Source organism: Microcaecilia unicolor, chromosome 4 (genome assembly GCF_901765095.1).
Source record: "Microcaecilia unicolor chromosome 4, aMicUni1.1, whole genome shotgun sequence".
Classification (NCBI taxonomy): Eukaryota; Metazoa; Chordata; class Amphibia; order Gymnophiona; family Siphonopidae; genus Microcaecilia; species Microcaecilia unicolor.
In genome coordinates, this window is record NC_044034.1 from 65,507,742 (window position 1) to 65,526,256 (window position 18,515).

At 42.2% G+C, this 18,515-nt stretch overlaps 1 protein-coding gene across 2 annotated transcripts in view; it reads right to left on the reverse strand.

The window, feature by feature from the left end:
- The window catches only part of MICU2 (mitochondrial calcium uptake 2), a 505,490-nt gene that overhangs the window by 129,031 nt on the left and 357,944 nt on the right, over positions 1–18,515 (reverse strand). For both annotated transcript variants that reach the window (XM_030200306.1, XM_030200305.1), the window contains exons 3-4: positions 15,102–15,133; positions 13,742–13,817 (exon numbers count right to left, since the gene is read on the reverse strand). In XM_030200306.1, coding sequence (XP_030056166.1) covers positions 13,742–13,817; positions 15,102–15,133 — 108 coding nt within the window. The remainder of the gene's footprint in view (positions 1–13,741; positions 13,818–15,101; positions 15,134–18,515) is intronic.

An 18,515-nucleotide genomic window follows, 5' to 3' on the forward strand; every position in this document is an offset into this window, starting at 1 on the left:
TTTTTTAATTCTATCAGTGCTCTGGTATATATATCATCTAGTCCAGGTGATTTGCTACTCTCTAGTTTGTCAAATTGCCCATTACATCTTCCAGGTTTACAGAGATTTGTTATCATTAAATACCATTTCTGGCATCGATATCTCCCCATCTTCCTCAGTAAAGACCAAAGCAAAAATTCATTTAGTCTTTACACTATGGCCTTGTCCTCCCTGGGTGCCCCCTTTACCCCTCGATCATCTAGCGCTCCAACTGATTCTTTTACTGGCTTCTTGCTTTGAATGTATCTAAAATAGTTTTTATTATCTGTTTTTGCCTCAAAGGCAAGCTTCTTTTACAGTTTCTCTGTCTTCCTTATCAAGACTTTGCATTTGACTTGCTATTCCCTTATGCTGTTTCATATCTTCAGTTGGATCCTTCTCCCATTTTCTGAAGGATGTTATTTTAGCTATAATTACCTCCTTCACCTCACTTTTTAACCATGATGCCTATCATTTTGCCTTCCTTACACCTTTTTTTTAATACACGGAATACATCCACTTTGGGCTTCCAGGATGGTATTTTTGAACAGCATCCATACCTGACATAAATTTTTGACCTTTGCAGCTGCTTCTCTAGGATTTTTTAAAATCATTTCTTCATTTTATCATGGCCCACTTTTTTGAAAGTTAAATGCTAACATGTTGGATTAACTATGTGTACTTACCCCAGTTCTTAAATCAAATTTGATGTTATGGTCAATGTTGTCAAGTGGTTCCAGCACCATTATCTCTTGCCCTATAATCATGCGGTCCACTAAGGACTACATCTAGAATTACCGTATTTTTCGGACCATAAGACGCACCGGACCATAAGACGCACCTAGGTTTTAGAGGAGGGAAATAGGAAAAAAAAAAATTTGCTTTTTCCCTCCTCTAAAACCTAGGTGCTCCAGTGCGTCTTGTCCGAATCCCTCCCTCCAAGTTCGGGATCGCCCTCAGGGTTACCTCCTCCCCGGCCCTGTCACCACCTCTCCCCTTGCTCACGCGATCTTCCCTGGTGGTCTAGTGACGTCGGGGCAGGAAAGAGCCCCCTCTTTCCTGCCCAGCGCGCTGCTCTCCATCCTCCTGTATGCATTGCTGCCTGACGGTCTCGGCGAGATTCAAAATGGCCGCCGAGAATTGAAGTCTCGGTGGCCATTTTGAATCTCGCCGAGACCGTCAGGCTGCATACAGGAGGATGGAGAGCAGCGCGCTGGGCAGGAAAGAGGGGGCTCTTTCCTGCCCCGACGTCACTAGACCACCAGGGAAGATCGCGTGAGTAAGGGGAGAAGTGGTGACAGGGCCGGGGGGAGGGCGATCCCGAACTCGGAGGGAGGGTGGGCGGCCTGCCAGCCGGCCAAATCTCTACCTTCGGACTATAAGACGCACCCCCCATTTTCCTCCCAAATTTGGGGGGAAAAAGTGCGTCTTATAGTCCGAAAAATACGGTACTCTCTTTGTTGTTGGTTCCTGAACCAGCTGCTCCATAAAGCCATTCTTGATTTCATCTAAGAACTTTACCTCCCTAGCATGCTCTGATGTTACACTTATCCAGTAAATATTGGGGTACTAGGGGTACTAGAAATCACCCATTATTATTGTGTTGTCTAGTTTGTTAGGTTTCCTAATTTCTGCTAATATTTCAACATCTGTTTGTTAATTCTGGATAGCGGATGATAATATACTCCTATCACTACCATTTTCCTGTTTACTCATAGAATTTCTAACTGTAAGGATTCCAAGGTGTATTTTTTGTCCTGCAGAGCTTTTAGTCTGTTTGATTCAAGAAGCTCTAAGATATAACAATACTTTTCCACCAATCTGATCTATCCTATCACAGCAAAATAACTTGTACCCTGGTATGGTAGTGTCCCATGGTTATCTTTCTTCTACCAGGTCTCAGAGATGTCAATTACATCTATCTTTTCAATTGGTACTATACATTCTAACTCTCCCATCTTATTTTTTAGGTTCTAGAATTGGTATATGGACACAAATGTTGACCCAGCAGCCTGGTTCCACCCTGGTTAAGGTGGAGTTAATTTTTTGGAATAGGCTCCCCCTTCCCAGAACGTTGCCCAGTTCCTAATAAATCTAAAACCCTCCCTCCCTGTACCATTGTCTTATCCATGCATTGAGACTCCAGAGCTCTGTCTTAGGGCTCTATGCATGGAATGGGGAGCATTTCTGAAAATGCTATCCTGGAGGTTCTGGATTTCATCTTCTATCTAAAAGCTTAAATTTGGCTTCCAGAACCTCCTTCCAAATTTTCCTATGTCATTGATACCGACATGTACCAAGATAGCTGGCTCCTCCCCAGTACCGTCTAAAATCTTTGCACCAGGCAGGCACATGACCAAGCAATCCTCAAATCCACCAACCACCCAGCTATCTATATGCCTAATGATTGAATATCTTACTAAAACAGCTGTCGTAACCCTTTCCTCCTGTGCAAAAGCCTCTGGAGACATATCCTTAGTTGCTGCAAGAGGATACTGCATCTCCTGGAGCATAGGTCCTGGCTGCAGGATCACTTCCAAGGTGATGCTCTCCCTTCAGATGATCTGACCTTTGTCCTCCTTGGCAGCAAGAGATTGACAGACCAGAAGTGGAATGTCTCTACTATGTCTCTGTAGGCTCCTCTATATATCTCACCAAACAATCAATGATTTATAAAATCACTTTTGCTTAGGAACTCAAAGCAACCAAAAATTAGAATATAGTGTGCAACTAAAATAAAAAAGGAATAACGAATAATTCAATGATAAAGGACACTAAGAAAGAAATTATAATACCCTGAAACAATGCTTTACCTACAAAGCTTGTGGTCAGGGGAAGATATGGAACTTCATAAGTACATAAGCATCACCATGCTAGGACAGACCAAAGGTCCATCGAGCCCAGCACCCTGTCACCGACAGCAGCCAAAAGTACAAGCAATTTGTCCCGCCCCTCCTAGAAATAGTGTATTATTCCCTCGTCCATTCAATAACATTCTATGGCCTTTTCCTCCGGGAAGCCGTCCAACCTTTTTTTGAAGTCCGCTAAGCCTTATGCATTCTCTTCAGTTTTCAAAAAAAGTGTATATTTTTTCTTTAAAAAAGTATTTGCACAACATAGCAGGTGATAAATATGACCAGATGCTGTTTCTTAGGCAATTTCCAAAATGAAGTGCTGTGTATATTTTCCTTTGAAGATTAGAGCAACCTCTGTGATTAAAAGTACATATCAACTGTTCACCTATCTAGCCATTCTTATAAGTTATCCCTTAAAATATTAAGGGTTACAGGGTCTTATTTCTGGTGTCTCCTTTTAAAATGTCTTATTTAATTGATCCCAGGCCTTCACCATTGATTGACGCTATTCTTATGGAATTAGATCTGATAATACTGTATTGTTGGAGGATTTCAATTTGTATGTTGATCAGGTTGAGAATGATAGGGTTTCAGGAGACTTTGTATCTACTTTATCTTTAGGCTGGATTCAAGTAGTGCAGGCCCCACGTATATAGTAACATAGTAGATGACGGCAGAAAAAGACCTGCATGGTCCATCCAGTCTGCCCAAGACAAACTCATATGTGTATACCTTACCTTGAATTTGTACCTGTCCTTTTCAGGGCACAGACCGTATAAGTCTATGTTAGGTCATATTGCTCAGTTAGGAAAGACTACTACTACTACTTATTTCTATAGCGTTACTAGACGTACGCAGCGCTGTACACTTGAACATGAAGAGACGAGGACGAATGCTGAATTTGTACCTTGGTCAGAGACTATGCATTAATTTGGTGTTACTTGTCTGTTGAATTAATTTTTCCAAATAACTTTTCTCCTAAAACTTTGAAGAGATGTAAAAATTAGCTGATTTGAGGAAATTATGGTTACCACATCCAACACAAGTTGATTTATGCTCAGTTAGTAGTGTTGTCAACTTGTGGAATTTTTCAATGGCAGCAGCTTTACAAGAAATCATCCCTTTTTCAGAAGTTACAATGAAAATAACTAGATCTGTTCCTTGGTTCACATCAAAGTTAAGAGATGAAAACAGCTCACTATGCAAACAGGAGAATGTTTGGAGGAGAAATCCTATTCAGGAAACTAAGGGGGTCTTTTACTAAAGATTACCTTGAGTCATCTGCAGCAGGTCCCGTTTTATTCCTATGGGCTCTGCTGCAGATAACTCGAGATAATCTTTAGTATCGTCTTCCAATGGATAATTATCAGAGAGCTACTAACATAGCCACCGCCCCCCCTCCTCCCCCAAAAAAGTGTTTCTTGATTATCAAACATTATCTGTTTTGACTAACTCTAAGGAATGATTCATGGTTGTTTCTAGAATGATTTCATCGTCACCAGCTGATTTACCTACATGTCAACAATTTTCTGATTAATTTCATCAGAATGTTTCTGATATAGTGCTGTCATTTGATTCCTCTGTTTTGACAAATGTAGATACTGATTTTGATGCCATGACTAAATGCGACACTTTCTGAAGACTCAGTTGGTCAAGTTTCTAAAGTTATTCAGTCACTGAATAACTCAACTTATACTTTGAATGTCTGTTCTACTGCAGTTATAAAAATCTCTTACTGAAGATATTCCTCTACCAATAACCATAATTGTAAACAAATCTTTTCATGAAGGTACAATTACCACCTTTATTAAAGCAGGCTATAATTAGTCCACTGCCGAAAAACAGTAAATTTGATACATGTAATCCAGATAATTATTGACTCATAGTAACATAGTAGATGACGGCAGAAAAAGACCTGCATGGTCCATCCAGTCTGCCCAACAAGATAAACTCATATGTGCTACTTTTTGTGTATACCTTACCTTGATTTGTACCTGTCCTTTTCAGGGCACAGACCGTGTAAGTCTGCCCAGCACTATCCCCGCCTCCCAACCACCAGCCCCTCCTCCCACCACCGGCTATGGCACAGACCGTATAAGTCTGCCCAGCACTATCCCCGCCTCCTGCCACCGGCTCTGCCACCCAATCTCAGCTAAGCTCCTTAGGATCCATTCCTTCTGAAAAGGATTCCTTTATGTTATTGACTCATTTCCTCTTTGCCATTCTTAGCAAAAGTTATTGAGCAATTAGTGTTATCTCAGTTGCAAATTTTTTGATGGAATAGGAACTTTAGATCCATGCCAGTTAGGGTTGCTCTATAATACTGAGACACTGTTGACTTCTGTTTTGGATTCTATATGTTGTGGTTTTAATTGGGGTGTTGCTGGTGTTTCCCAGTGCTCAGGCTTATCTTCTCTGCTTTGTCAACATTTATGGTATCAATTTGAAGAGTACTCAGATGTTTGGGAGTAAAGTATCATTTTTATGCAGATGATATACAGGTTTTCTTCCCTATTAAAAAAATCATCTTCTGAATCTGTTGCTGTTTTGATTTTGTGTTTGAAGACAACAACAGCTTGGTTAACTGCAAATAAATTTTGTTTGAACATTGAGAAAATACAGGTCTTATTTTTATCTGGTTTTAATAGTGCTGAATTTTCAGCTTCTTTTTTGATAAATGGAATTGAAATTTTCATATTGAGAGAGATGCATTACCTGGGAGTTAGTTTGGATTCTTCCTTAGCTTGGAAACTTGGAACTTAGAACTATTGTCTGAAGTGTTTTCTTTAAGCTTAGGATGTTGCATTATTTATTTATTTATTTATAATTGAAAATTTTCATAATTTTACAAGCATTATACTTGCAACATGAAATACAGATATGATTAATACATAACATTCAAGTGGAAACAAAATTAACTAAAGAAAAACATTAATATTTCACCATATCTTCCTTTGACCACAATTAAAGAGGAAGGAGTCAAAATTGTTCAGGGGAACATAAAAGAAGAAAAATATATAAGGAAAGGCCTAGCCCTAAATACCACCATACAATACTTTATGTTGGTTTTATATTAGGGGTATACCTATCAATGTGGGCTATAGTTAAAATGTGTTATTTTACCACTAACTCATGCTATTTTAGCTCATGTCCCATTTTATACAATGAGACCTCGTTACTAATAACTTGGGTTAACAGTAAAATAACACGTTAATGATAGCCCACATTGATAACTTCCCCTCAAATGTTATTTCCCATATTAAAATCTCTGTGAAGGAAATACTTTAATAAAAGTTAAAGGCAGATAGTGCTAACAGAGATATTCCATAGTGACTAATTGTGGTAGAATAAACAAGGATATGGCTCTCTCGGGGAGGGGGGGCGGGGGGGTATTTCTCTAAATGGGTTAATTTTACTCATACCATGACAGGAATGAACCTCACTCTTAAGCCTGTGCATGTGAGTATGATCTCAGTCTCTCACATTTACAGCTAATGCTTGCCATAGTACTTGCATTATACCAAAGAGAGCTTCTTCTTGGAGTTCATAAGACGTAACATGTATAGACAACTCTGTGTGGCTCCTGTCATGGCAACGTCACATGTCATTTCTACTGGCTTCATTTGGATCAGTGACATATTGAACACCACCTTGTCAGCTCTTTTCACGATGCCATCCATTGCAGGGCCTTTATGTTGGCAGCCTATCAAAGCCAATGGACTTATGGTCCCAAACCTTCGTGTGGCACACTGGCTGCACCAATGGAAACTTTCATTTTGAACTTTAACAATTTCCCACCTTGGACTATATTCACTTAATGTCTAAATTAACAGCTATGCATACTGGCAGCCTGTTGTCATACCATCGCATCTGGGACCCATATGTGTAATGGTCTTCTGGTCCTAACCCTTCTATATTGTTATCGAAGCTGAGATACTAGAAGGTGGCGGTTTTGTCTGGGGAGGGGGTGAGGGATAAAGGATAACTGTAGCTTTATTTAGCAATCTGATGTTTGTAATGGAGAAACTGTCAAATGGATGTTTTGTTATGTTTTTTCAAAAAAGTTCAAAAATAAATAATGAAAAAAAGGGGGGAAAACCCCGAAAAACAATTTCCCACCTTAAAAATCACCAGTAATGTTAATACAAGGTTAATAGATATCCAGGATAATAAAGTCTGTTAAACTGTAATAGTCTTTCCACAGAGCAAAATCAACTTAGAAAAATAATTCTAATTGGTTTTCCAAACGTACCTCAAAGCATTTATGCAAGATTGAAACATTTTACATTCTCTCACTGCAACAGATTGTACTATAATCAATAAACATCTGGCTGACTTGAAGCAGATTTTTACTATGGAATTGTTCCCATAAAGCCTAGCTTACAAGCCAAACACTTTTTTACCAGCTTATTTTACGCAGTTCTAACCACAGAGACTGAGACTCAGCTGGAGCTGAATTAGAATGCTCTTTGAAATTATTTTATTATCTTGAGTATACTGGAAAAATCTCTCTAAACAATGGATAATGCCTAACCTTTATGTTATGATTTAAAAAGCACAAAGCAGATCTTTGAACAACAGTGCTGATGGGTTTTGTCTAGACAGAGAGAAACTCTGGAACCATTATGATATGAGAAATGGAATGCAAGAAAGCAGCTTACTTTGACTGAAAATATAGCTAGAACCAATTCTTTGAAATTTATATTACCCATTATAGACCAGTTAAAATTTAAAAAAAAAAAAACACATTATTTAAAAGTGAAGGTTTAGTTGATTTATTTCATAGATTCACTAATTAACAACTTGTTAATGAAGACACATTTTCCAAATCTCAGACTTGTATGATGTTGAAATCAGTTTGGCCTTCTAAGGACCTGAATTACTAAGAAATAATTTTAGAAAAAGCCTTTAAAAAATCATGGGGTCAATTTTCAAAGGGTTTATGCTCCTTAATTTAATAGTTAGGCTCCTCTCCTAAATTGGCATTTGAGAAAATTTATGAGGGATGATGTAATTTATGTTCCAAATTTCACTAAACTCCTAAATCTTGGAGCACAAAGGGGGTCTTTTACTAAAGCTTAGCTCGAGTTATCTGCAGCAGGGCCCATAGGAATAAAATGGGTCTTGATGCAGATAACTCGAGCTAAGCTGTAGTAAAAGACCACCAAAGAGTAAAAGCTTAGCACTGTTTTTCAAAACTAGGCACCTACGTCAGGCTCCTAATACTAGGTAAATGAATGACATGCCTAATTCCACGGGAGATGAAGATGCAGTCTATTTTATAGTGGAGACAGTCCTTGATACAGCAGCTTTGGCATGAGAAGTCTCCTTCAGTATAATATGCATAGAACTAAGAATCAAAAAGAAGAAGCTTCTAAGCTTTTAAGAAAAGTACTTTAATTTTGAAAAATAAGAGTTTTTTTGATAAAAAATAACAATTTATAAGTAAAAATATAAAAAGTAATAACATTATGGATCAATGACGAGTACATGCCCACTCTAAGCAATGCTCGGCTCGTTAAATTGAGCCATAGTAGTGGTGTCATGCGCATCCGATAGATCCAATAGTGCTACTAAATATAAGTGTATTCTGTAAGACAAATCTTTAATTGGTTTGGAGCTGGTCCATTTTGGTGTGGAGGCCTAAATTAGGAGCATAACCTGTAATACTATTCAATTTAGGTGACTTTTCAGGTGAAAATTCGGGCTCTTATGGCTGAAAACACCTAACTTAGGAGCCTAAGGTCTTTAGTTTAAAAACATCTTCACATGCAAACAGTGGCATTTATATGTATAGATCACATACATATGTAAATGATGATTTCAGAAAGCAGCTATTTACAAATGGAGATCACCAGGTCCCAATGTTTTCAAGGGGGTATGGCTTGGGTTTGTTTTAGGAGGGCAAAATGTTTACACATGTATTCCCTATTGTCATGTTCCCTACCTCAACGCAAGCGGCATCCTCGGGCTGTGCAGGCTCCCGTCAACCCACACACTTGACTGGCACATCCCTGAGCCATGTGTGTAGTTCTTTTCTTGCTGCAGGCTCCTTGATTGCTTTGCTTCCATGCACCTGGCTCTGCTCTCTCTCTGCCTGGCTTCCAGGCTCCTTGATTGCTTTGCTTCCACCCACCTGGGTCTGCTCTTCCTCTGCCTGGCTTCCCTTGCTTCTCTCCTATTGGTCTTCCGGTTCCTCCTTCCCCTGCTCTCCTAGGGCTGTGCCCCTTCTCCATGCTGATGTCAGACGCCAGCACTTTATCAGCTGAACTCTCCCTAGACTCCTTGCTTCGGCTTCTACTTTGGTAGGTGTTACTTGCTCAGTAGTATGTTTCTCCTCTACTTTGTTCTTCATTGCTGACTCTGCCTGTACCTGGATTACTTTTGTGCCTGCTGCCTGCTTACTGACCTTGCCTGTACCTGGATTACTCTTGTGTCTGCTGCCTGCCTACTGACCTTGCCTGTACCTGGATTACTCTCGTGTCTGCTGCCTGCCTACTGACCTTGCCTGTACCTGGATTACTCTCGTGTCTGCTGCCTGCCTACTGACTCTGCCTGTACCTGGATTACTCTCGTGTCTGCTGCCTGCCTACTGACTCTGCCTGTACCTGGATTACTCTCGTGTCTGCTGCCTGCCTACTGACTCTGCCTGTACCTGGATTACTCTCGTGTCTGCTGCCTGCCTACTGACCTTGCCTGTACCTGGATTACTCTTGTGTCTGCTGCCTGCCTACTGACTCTGCCTGTACCTGGATTACTCTCGTGTCTGCTGCCTGCCTACTGACTCTGCCTGTACCTGGATTACTCTCGTGTCTGCTGCCTGCCTACTGACCTTGCCTGTAACTGGATTACTCTCGTACCTGCTGCCTGCCTACTAACTCTGCCTGTACCTGGATCACTCTCTTGTCTGCTGCCTGTCTGGCCATCACGTTCATCACCCCGCTTCCTGCTCCATCTCATAAGCCTTGCAGGCCGCCCGCACCTAGGGGCTCAACCTCTGGGGAACGGCGGTCAGCGCAGGTGAAACCCGGGGTTGTCCGGCTGCCAAGCTGAACCTGGTCCGAGTACCGGGCTCGGCAGCGCTGTACTTGGTACAAGAACTCACAGGTCTGACACCTATCTTAAATAGGGAAACCTCTAGACATCTATGCCCTGTTAAGTTTTGCACTAGCTTAGATACACTTATAATTTCAAAAAGGTGTCATTCCACCCAGGGCTTGACACAAGGGATTAAGGAAGTAATTCTCTTTAATCCTTCATTGTTTATTTCTGCCTGTAAAAACTAAAAACAAAAAACTGAAATTGCAGCCTTTTTATTTAATTGATGGCAATGTATACGTTTGTACAATGTGTTGGCTATATGTGGAACTACCCCATGTAAGTGCCAGCAGTTGCACAAGGGAAATGCTGAGTTTGTGTTCTTCTTTTTGTGCACGCGTAAATTTAAAAAATGGCTGTTCCTGCTGTACATGCCAGCAAATACATATACATTCCTGCACAGGCTTACAAGTATTTTATAAAAAGCTCTGTATTCACCAGAGCCTTTTGTAAAGTTCAGAGGCAATTCAGCCATTGCTAGCCTGGATGTTTGAATTCCAATCTCTACAACCTATCTAAAACAAAGACCTAAATTTAGGAGCTCAGCATTTTTGAATATTGAGCCCCAAGCCTTTATATAGATAACTTAAAACTTGACTAGGAAGACTCAAGCAAATTAAGGCAGCAACCCCTATATATGGGGATCATCTTTTTTCTTTTCAATAATAGGGCCAGTGTTAGTCTCATAAAAGATTTCACTAGTCTTCAAGCCAGCAAGGGATTCTGCTTTGTCCTAGTTTGTTATTTGAGGTGAGGAAACATGAAAAAAGAGACTTATGTAAATAAAAAATTATTATTTCATTTGAAACTGAAGTTGAGTCATTTGGTAATAAAGGAAGGCAGGAAACGTGAACTAACCATCCTCCCATCAGTAATACTGACAAATGTGGTTAGAAAATCACTGTTTCCTATTATTCTAGAATAGCTGGAGATGCTAGATATTCACAAATTTCAAATATCATATAACCACTATTATGAGAATATATATTATTAACAGTTTGCATATCCCAGCCTCTCTAGGAGGAGTGTTGGAATTGGTGAAAGGGAGCAGCAGCAAAAGCTCTTTTGATTTCCTGCTCTAGGAGATCAAGACAGAGAAAGGGTCTATTAACTCAAAGGGTCTTTTACTAAGCTGCGGTAGCGTTTTTAACTCGCAGTAGAAATCAGCTGGTGGTAAAGGCTGAGACACCCATCTCTACTATAATAAAAAGCACCTCCAACGTTCTGAAACTGACTCCGTGGCTTCACTGAAGTGAAGGGTTCATAAGGTTCGTCAGATTCCTGAGTCTGTCACCATCTCTCGGCCCCGCCCTCGCGCCTCTGATAGGTCCGCTGCCCTCTATGTCATCACGTTTTGACGTCGAGGACGGTGGACCTATCAGAGGCGCGAGGGCGGGGCTGAGAGAGATGGTGACAGACTGACGAATCTGACGAACCTTACCAACCCTTCACTTCAATGAAGCCATGGAGTCAGCTTCACAACGTTGCAGGTGCGTTTTGTTACACTACACAGCTCCCTAATTTTTCACAAACGTCGCAGGGTGGCTGGAGGGGGGGGGGGGAGAGGGGGGCAACTACCTTGGAACTGGGAGGGAGGGAGGGAGGGAGAGAGGGGGGGCAACTACCTTGGAACTGGATGTGGGGCCAGGCGGACCCGGAAACTGGGAGGGAGGGAGACCCTGAAACTGGGAGGGAGGGGGAGAGGGGGGCAACGACCCTGAAACTGGGAGGGAGGGGAAGAGGGGGGCAACGACCCTGGAACTGGGTGGGTGGGAGGACTGACCCTGGAACTTGGAGGGGGGGGCGGGCAGACCCTGAAACTGGGAGGGAAGGAGGGGGCCCCTGGCACACACTCTCATTCTCACACACACACATACACACACTCACAGCTCCCTAATTTTTCACTTAAACATCGCAGGGTGCCTGAAGGGGGGGGGAGGGAAGAGGAGGGGCAACTACCTTGGAACTGGGTGGGTGGGAGGGAGGGGGGCAATGACCCTGGAACTGGGTGGTGGGAGGGAGGGGGGGGCAACGACCCTGGAACTTGGAGGGGGGCCAGGCGGACCCTGAAACTGGGAGGGAGGGTGACCCTAAAACTGGGAGGGAGGGGGAGAGGGGGGGCAACGACCCTGGAACTTGAAGGGGGGAGGTGGGCGGACCCTGAAACTGGGAGGGAGGGAGGGGGCCCCTGGCGCACACACACACATTCACTCTCTCTCTGTCACACACACTCACACATTCACTCTCTCTCTGTCACACACACTCACACATTCACTCTCTATCACACACTCACTCTCACATTCACTCACACACACTCTGTAAAACACACACACTTCGAGGAAAACCTTGCTAGCGCCCATTTCATTTGTGTCAGAAACGGGCCTTTTTTCCTAGTAGGAATATAATGGGTGTCTCAGCTTTTACCGCCAGCTGATTTCTACCGCAGCTTAGTAAAAGACTCCCTCAGTGACTCAGAAGTTACTGACATCTGCATTATCTCAGAACTCTACACTATGGAAATATATCTGTCTCAGTAAGAGGATAGGAGCTCCCTATCTGAAGAGCAGCAGCAATTCAAGGACAATCCAAAAATCAGAAGAACCCAAATTTATTTCTGGGGTGTCTTAAAGGAGGAAGAGGCCAAACAGCTCACCCTTCCGCCTTTCTGGTAACTGTCAGCGTTGACTATTTTTAAGTATTCTGTTGGACTGTATTTCTACTTTGCAAGAATATATTTTTGTTAATTTCTTGTAGCTTTAGTATTTGCTTCAGTAAAACGTTTCTGAGAATAACAAATCTAGAGGTCCTTTTACAAAGGCATGTAGCATTTTTAGCACGCACTAAACGCTAGAGATGCCCATAGGAAAAAATGGGCATCTCTAGAGTTTAGTGCATGCTAATGATTAACGTACACTAAAACCGCTAGCATGCCTTTGTAAAAGACCCCCCCCCCCCCCTCAGTGTGTGAAAAGTGTCTTTTCATGGCACTGAATCCAAGTCCCCAGTACTCTGGAGGGACAGCTTCCTCACCCTCACAAAACACCCTTAGATCATTACCAGGGCTGTGCTGAGTTTGGAGATGTGTTGAGGAAAGGCCTGAGACAAGTGGTTACATATTATGCCTGCTTCTATGTTACAGAGTATCTACTCAGGATAGTCAAGACTTTTCATCTTAAACAATACATATTAAACAATACATATCAAAGAAAGCTTCTATTTCTTACTGTAATTTGTGAATTATATATTCTGTACCTCATATTATAATTTAAATCCTTTTATTTACACTCAACTTGCATGGTGCCAATCAATTTTTGCAGTTCTACATCTTAACAAATATACAACTGAAAACAATTCAACCCTCCCACTGGGTAACTAATATATTAGGCTAGTTTACAAACTTAATAGTCATCTAGCCCTGAAGTACAGTATTTCTTTTACACAACAGTCCCTAGACCCCAAAATTAGTGATCCAATAACCATGTTTACTCCCCCCAGTCTTCCCCCTTGATTACTGGCATAATTTTAAACCTGTACAATGAAATATTTCATTTTGACAAAGAAAAGAAGCCTTACATTTGACATTTTTATTGTATGAACAAGTACTATTCGCAGACTTAAAAATTTTTTTTTTAATTGTACAACAGTCTTGGTGTTGAGAGTACTGTAGAATGAAAATCAAAATGCACACTTATTAGTACTGCATATAAATTCACACAAAACAAAATCACTGCTTATATAAGCTTGACTGACTTACAGTGTCTACATATTACCTTTGTCTCCAAGGTCCCTAAAAAGGTTTGTTCCAGGTTTAACTCTTGTGGCTTGTGCCAACGTGGCCTCCAGCTCCTCCAAATTCACAAAAAGATTAAAAAAAACCCAACATAAAATTAGTTTTCAGATATCATGAACAATAGAGTGTAGATAATATGCACACTTAAAAATTAATGACAAACAGGGGCATTTTTGAAAGAAACGTCCAAGGTGCGATTTGGACGTCTTTGTAAAACGTCCAAATCTGGGGGTGGGGAAAACCGCATTTTCGAAGAAAGATGGATGTTCATCTTTTGTTTCAAAAATACCATCAGAGACGTCCAAATCCAAGGATGTCCTTAAATTTGGACGTCCCTAGATTTGGACGTCTCTGACTTTCGGCGATTTTCGAAACCAAAGATGTTCAAGTCAAAAACGTCCAAATGCAAGCCATTTGGATGTGGGAAGAGCTAGCATTGCTAGTGCACTGGTCCCCCTGACATGCCAGGACACCAACCGGGCACCCTAGGGGGCACTGCAGTGGACTTCATAAAATGCTCCCAGGAACATAGCTCCCTTACCTTGTGTGCTGAGCCCCCCAATCCCCACCAAAACCCACTACCCACAACTGTACACCACTACGTGTGAAGGGGGGCACCTAGATGTGGGTACAGTAGGTTGGTGGTGGATTTTGGAGAGATCACGGTTTCCTCCACAAATGTAACAGGTAGGGGGGGGGTATGGGCCTGGGTCCGCCTCCGCCTGCCTGAAGTGCACTGCAGTACCCAATAAAACTGCTCCTGGGACCTTCATGCGCTGTAATGGACCAGAGTATGACATCTGAGGCTGGCACAAAATATTTTAAAAGATGTTTTTTGAGGGCGGGAGGGGGTTAGTGACCACTGGGGGAGTAATGGGAGGTCATCCCCGATTCTCTCCAGTGGTCATCTGGTCATTTCGGGCACCTTTTTGTGCCTTATTTATTAAAAAAACATGTCCAGGTGAAAACGTCCAAGTGTTCGTCATGGACGTCCTTGCTTTTCTCGATTATGGGTGAAAGACGTCCAAGTGTTAGGCACGCCCAAGTCCCGCCTTCGCTATGCCTCTGACATGCCCCCTTGAAATTTGGACGTCCTTGCGATGAACTGCATTTGGAGACGTCCAAAATCGGGTTTCGATTATACCGATTTGGACATCTCTGGGAGATGGACATCCATCTTCGGTTTTATGTCGAAAGATGGATGTCCTTCTCTTTTGAAAATGAGCCTGAAAATATATCTTCCAAACTGAAATTTTGGAACATCAGATATTGGCTACATCTGTATGGTTACGACTGTAGGCATGTTTTAAAATTAAGAAAGGAGATACTGTTTTACTTACCTTATTTGTCAGTTTCTTAGGCATAGCTTTACCTGTAAGAAATAAAAACAACCACATTTAATAATACATGCAAGTCACTCTGCTTTAACATTTAAAAAGGTTTTACATATTTTTAGGAAAATGTTAAAGAATATAATACAAAGCTGAGTCTTGATTCCATACTGTAGCAATGATCATGATATTACAGTGCTCAGATAATATGAAGAAACAGAGTTAAATTTTCTTATAGCACTTATGAAACCACAGATTGTTTCCAGAAGCAGGAACTGAGAAGCTGGATTTGATGAACTCAATCTAGCCATCTATGTAGATATGTCAGTATTACCTAAAGATGGCAATTTTTGACATTTTGAAAATTGAAATATAGATTATGTCTGGTGGGGGTGATTTTGTGTGATCTGTGTGTAGGTGCTCCTGGTGATGTAGTTTTGGTGGAGCTGGGCAGAACTACAGTGCATACAATCTGTTTTTTATAAACTGCAGTGACACATATAGGGCCAGATTCAGTACAAGGGGGCCCAAAGGTAGGCACTGTTAAAATCCATGCTAAGCACCAATTCTATAAAAGGTCACTTAGCACTTAGAATAGTGCTTAGTTGGGCACGGAAATGCACCTAACCCACCCATGCCCACTTCCCTTTTTGAGTTGTGTGTTACAGAATTTAGTCACCCAATGTTTTAAAATAGTGAATAGGCAGATCTGTGTTAAGTTCCAATTAGTGCCAATTAATGCCAATAATTGTTACAAAAAAATCAAAAATAGCCAATCCCAAAACATGGGAAGTATAGAGATATCTAGAGAGTTACACAATCCTGTGGCACTAAATAGAACTTGACTGAAAAAGGGACAAAAGGAGAATTCAGTATAGGTCGTTCCCACAGCAGAGCTTGAATTTCAATGAGTTAAAACAGCTCACTTGAAAGCTCTATACATCATTTATACTCCTTATTTGTAACCCTTATTTCTTTTCTTATATGTAAAACATATATTTCACACAATACATGTAATTAAATCCAAACAGGAGTGTGAAAACTTCAATAGAAATCCATATACACCCTTCCTCAATTCCACTGACTGAAAAAAATAATCAAAAAAGTATGTCCATATAAAATCCAAAATTTATAATATACAAGATACACAAAAGCACCAGAATGTTGAAGAACAGAAAGGAGCAAACTTATCTTAACTTGTATTTCCTCGCTTTTTCACTATCTGTTCCATTTTTGAATATATGGCTATATGCTTATGTTAGCATTAGCACATGGCCATTGAAAAAAAGCACTGTGGAAGCACTTACCGCCTCTTATTAAGGAAGTGCTAAGGGCTCCTGTGTTCTCAGAGGACAAGCAGCCCAGTTGTATTCTCACAGCTGGGTGACGTCATCCGATGGAGTCCAGTGAGGATGCTGACTAGCAAGATTAATGTACAATTTTCTAGCAGCGTCCCACCGCGCATGTGCTGGTGCCTTCCCGCCCAACTAGCGAGCGTGGTTCCCTCAGTCCTCATTTTTCTGTGGAGCAGGAAGCCATGCATCATTGAGTTTGCCTCTCAGTGCGATTTTTTCCCAGATTTTCAGTGCCTTCCCACGTGGGTATATTTGTCCCTTTCATGATTATTCCTCCCTCTTTATTTTATTCTGTTACCCTTTAACTTTTGTAGTGTTTTTGGCTCTTCAAATTTCCATTCTTTTTCACAAGTTGCTAGGCCCATTTAGGCCGAAGCACCGACCTCAATTTGAATGTTGCTCCTTTTTACAATTCATAATCGAAGAGTTTAGTTTGGCGGCGATTCTTTTCTTGATGTCCTAGAAGGCCTCCAGTGGCTTCCAAGGTGTGCCCAGTGCAAATCGGGTGATTTCCATGACAGACCCGCACTCTTCGTGTATTGGGTGCCTTGGGCCTATTCATGAGCTTAACGCTTGTTCTATTTGCAAATTAGGTTGAGGACACAGAGGGCACAACAGGCCCAGCAGGAGAGACTTTTTGGCTCCTCAAAGCCCGATCCATCAACAGCGGCACCAGAAGCATCGACCTCAAAGGTTGCTAAAACTTCGACTACTACTGAAAGTGCACCAGCATCAAGGAGGTCTCCACCTCTCTTGACATCTGGTGCTGAAAGTAGGACCTGGGACTGGCCAACACCAAGGGCGTGTATGGGTTTGACTTTGTCCTCATCAGCACTGAAGGATCATGATGCTGAGCATTGGAGTAAGCCCAAGAAGCATAAGATTCAGTCCTCATTGACGCAGAGTGCCGGGAGTTCCGGGGCATTGGTAAAGATGGTATCTGAAAGCACTAGCACTGGGAGGCGTGCTCCCCTCTCTTTGGTAGAGGAGCTGATGTGCAAGACTTCGAGTAGCCAGCTTCCAGCTCGGCATCGATGCCTTCTCAGGCTGCCTCTCTCCTACCTCCCCTGTCTTTGCTGATGAGCAGCTCCGAGCCATGCTCATAGAGCAGCTGGCACAGATGCTGAAGTTGTAATCTGCTTAGGCATCAAGGGTGCTTGCGCCAACCGCTGATCAGCCCCAAGGTTCTTCCTGAGGCTCCATCCATTCCTGTGGAGAGATCCTCAGAGTCAGCACCTTGAAGGGTGTCTGTGTTGACATGAACTCATGCAGTACCGCTCTCAACGTTGGGGGAGGAAGCTTCCCTGGAGTCTGAGGGTAGGGCTGTACCTCGGCACTCTTCGGGAAGTGGACATGGTTCCACTGAGCCAAGGCAGGAACAGATTCACTCAGTCTGGTCTGGGTACTGTGAGGAGTCTGAGTGTGACTGCTTCTGAGCCTCAGAAGCCAACCCTCATTACTTCTTGAAGCAGTATTATGGGGTACCTTCTGATCCCTCCCCACCTAAAGAGAGACATAAATCTCTACCTGAGGATCTCTCACCAGTTTTGTCAAGGAGATGGCTTCTGCTATCCCATTTAAGTTGGAGATGGAGGAGGAGCCCAGGGCACAGATCTTATCTGTTCTGGACTATAAATCACCTCCTAAGGAAGGGGTCACAGGGCCATTGCATACTATCCTTAAAGATGAACTGACGAAGAACTGGGAATCTCCCTTCTCAGTGCAGGTCACACCCAAGAAGGCAGATAAGCAGTATTGTATCCAGAAGGCTCCCGGATTTGAGAGGGCATAACTACCTCACCACTACCTGGTTATTAGTTCTGCCCTCGAACGAGCTAGGAGCTCATGCTTCAGCTCCCCCAGGTAGAGAAGCTCAGACATTAGACTTGTTTGGGAGGAAAACTTTTCAGGCCTCAATGCTTATTGCCCGTATCCAGTCCTACCAGCTCTACACAAGCCTTTACTTGCAACCTTTGGTAAGCAGTACACTGTCTTGCTGATTCTCTCCCACAGAAGCAGTCCGCAGAACTTCGCGAGTTGGCTAGTAAGCAGCTGGAGTGTAGAAAGA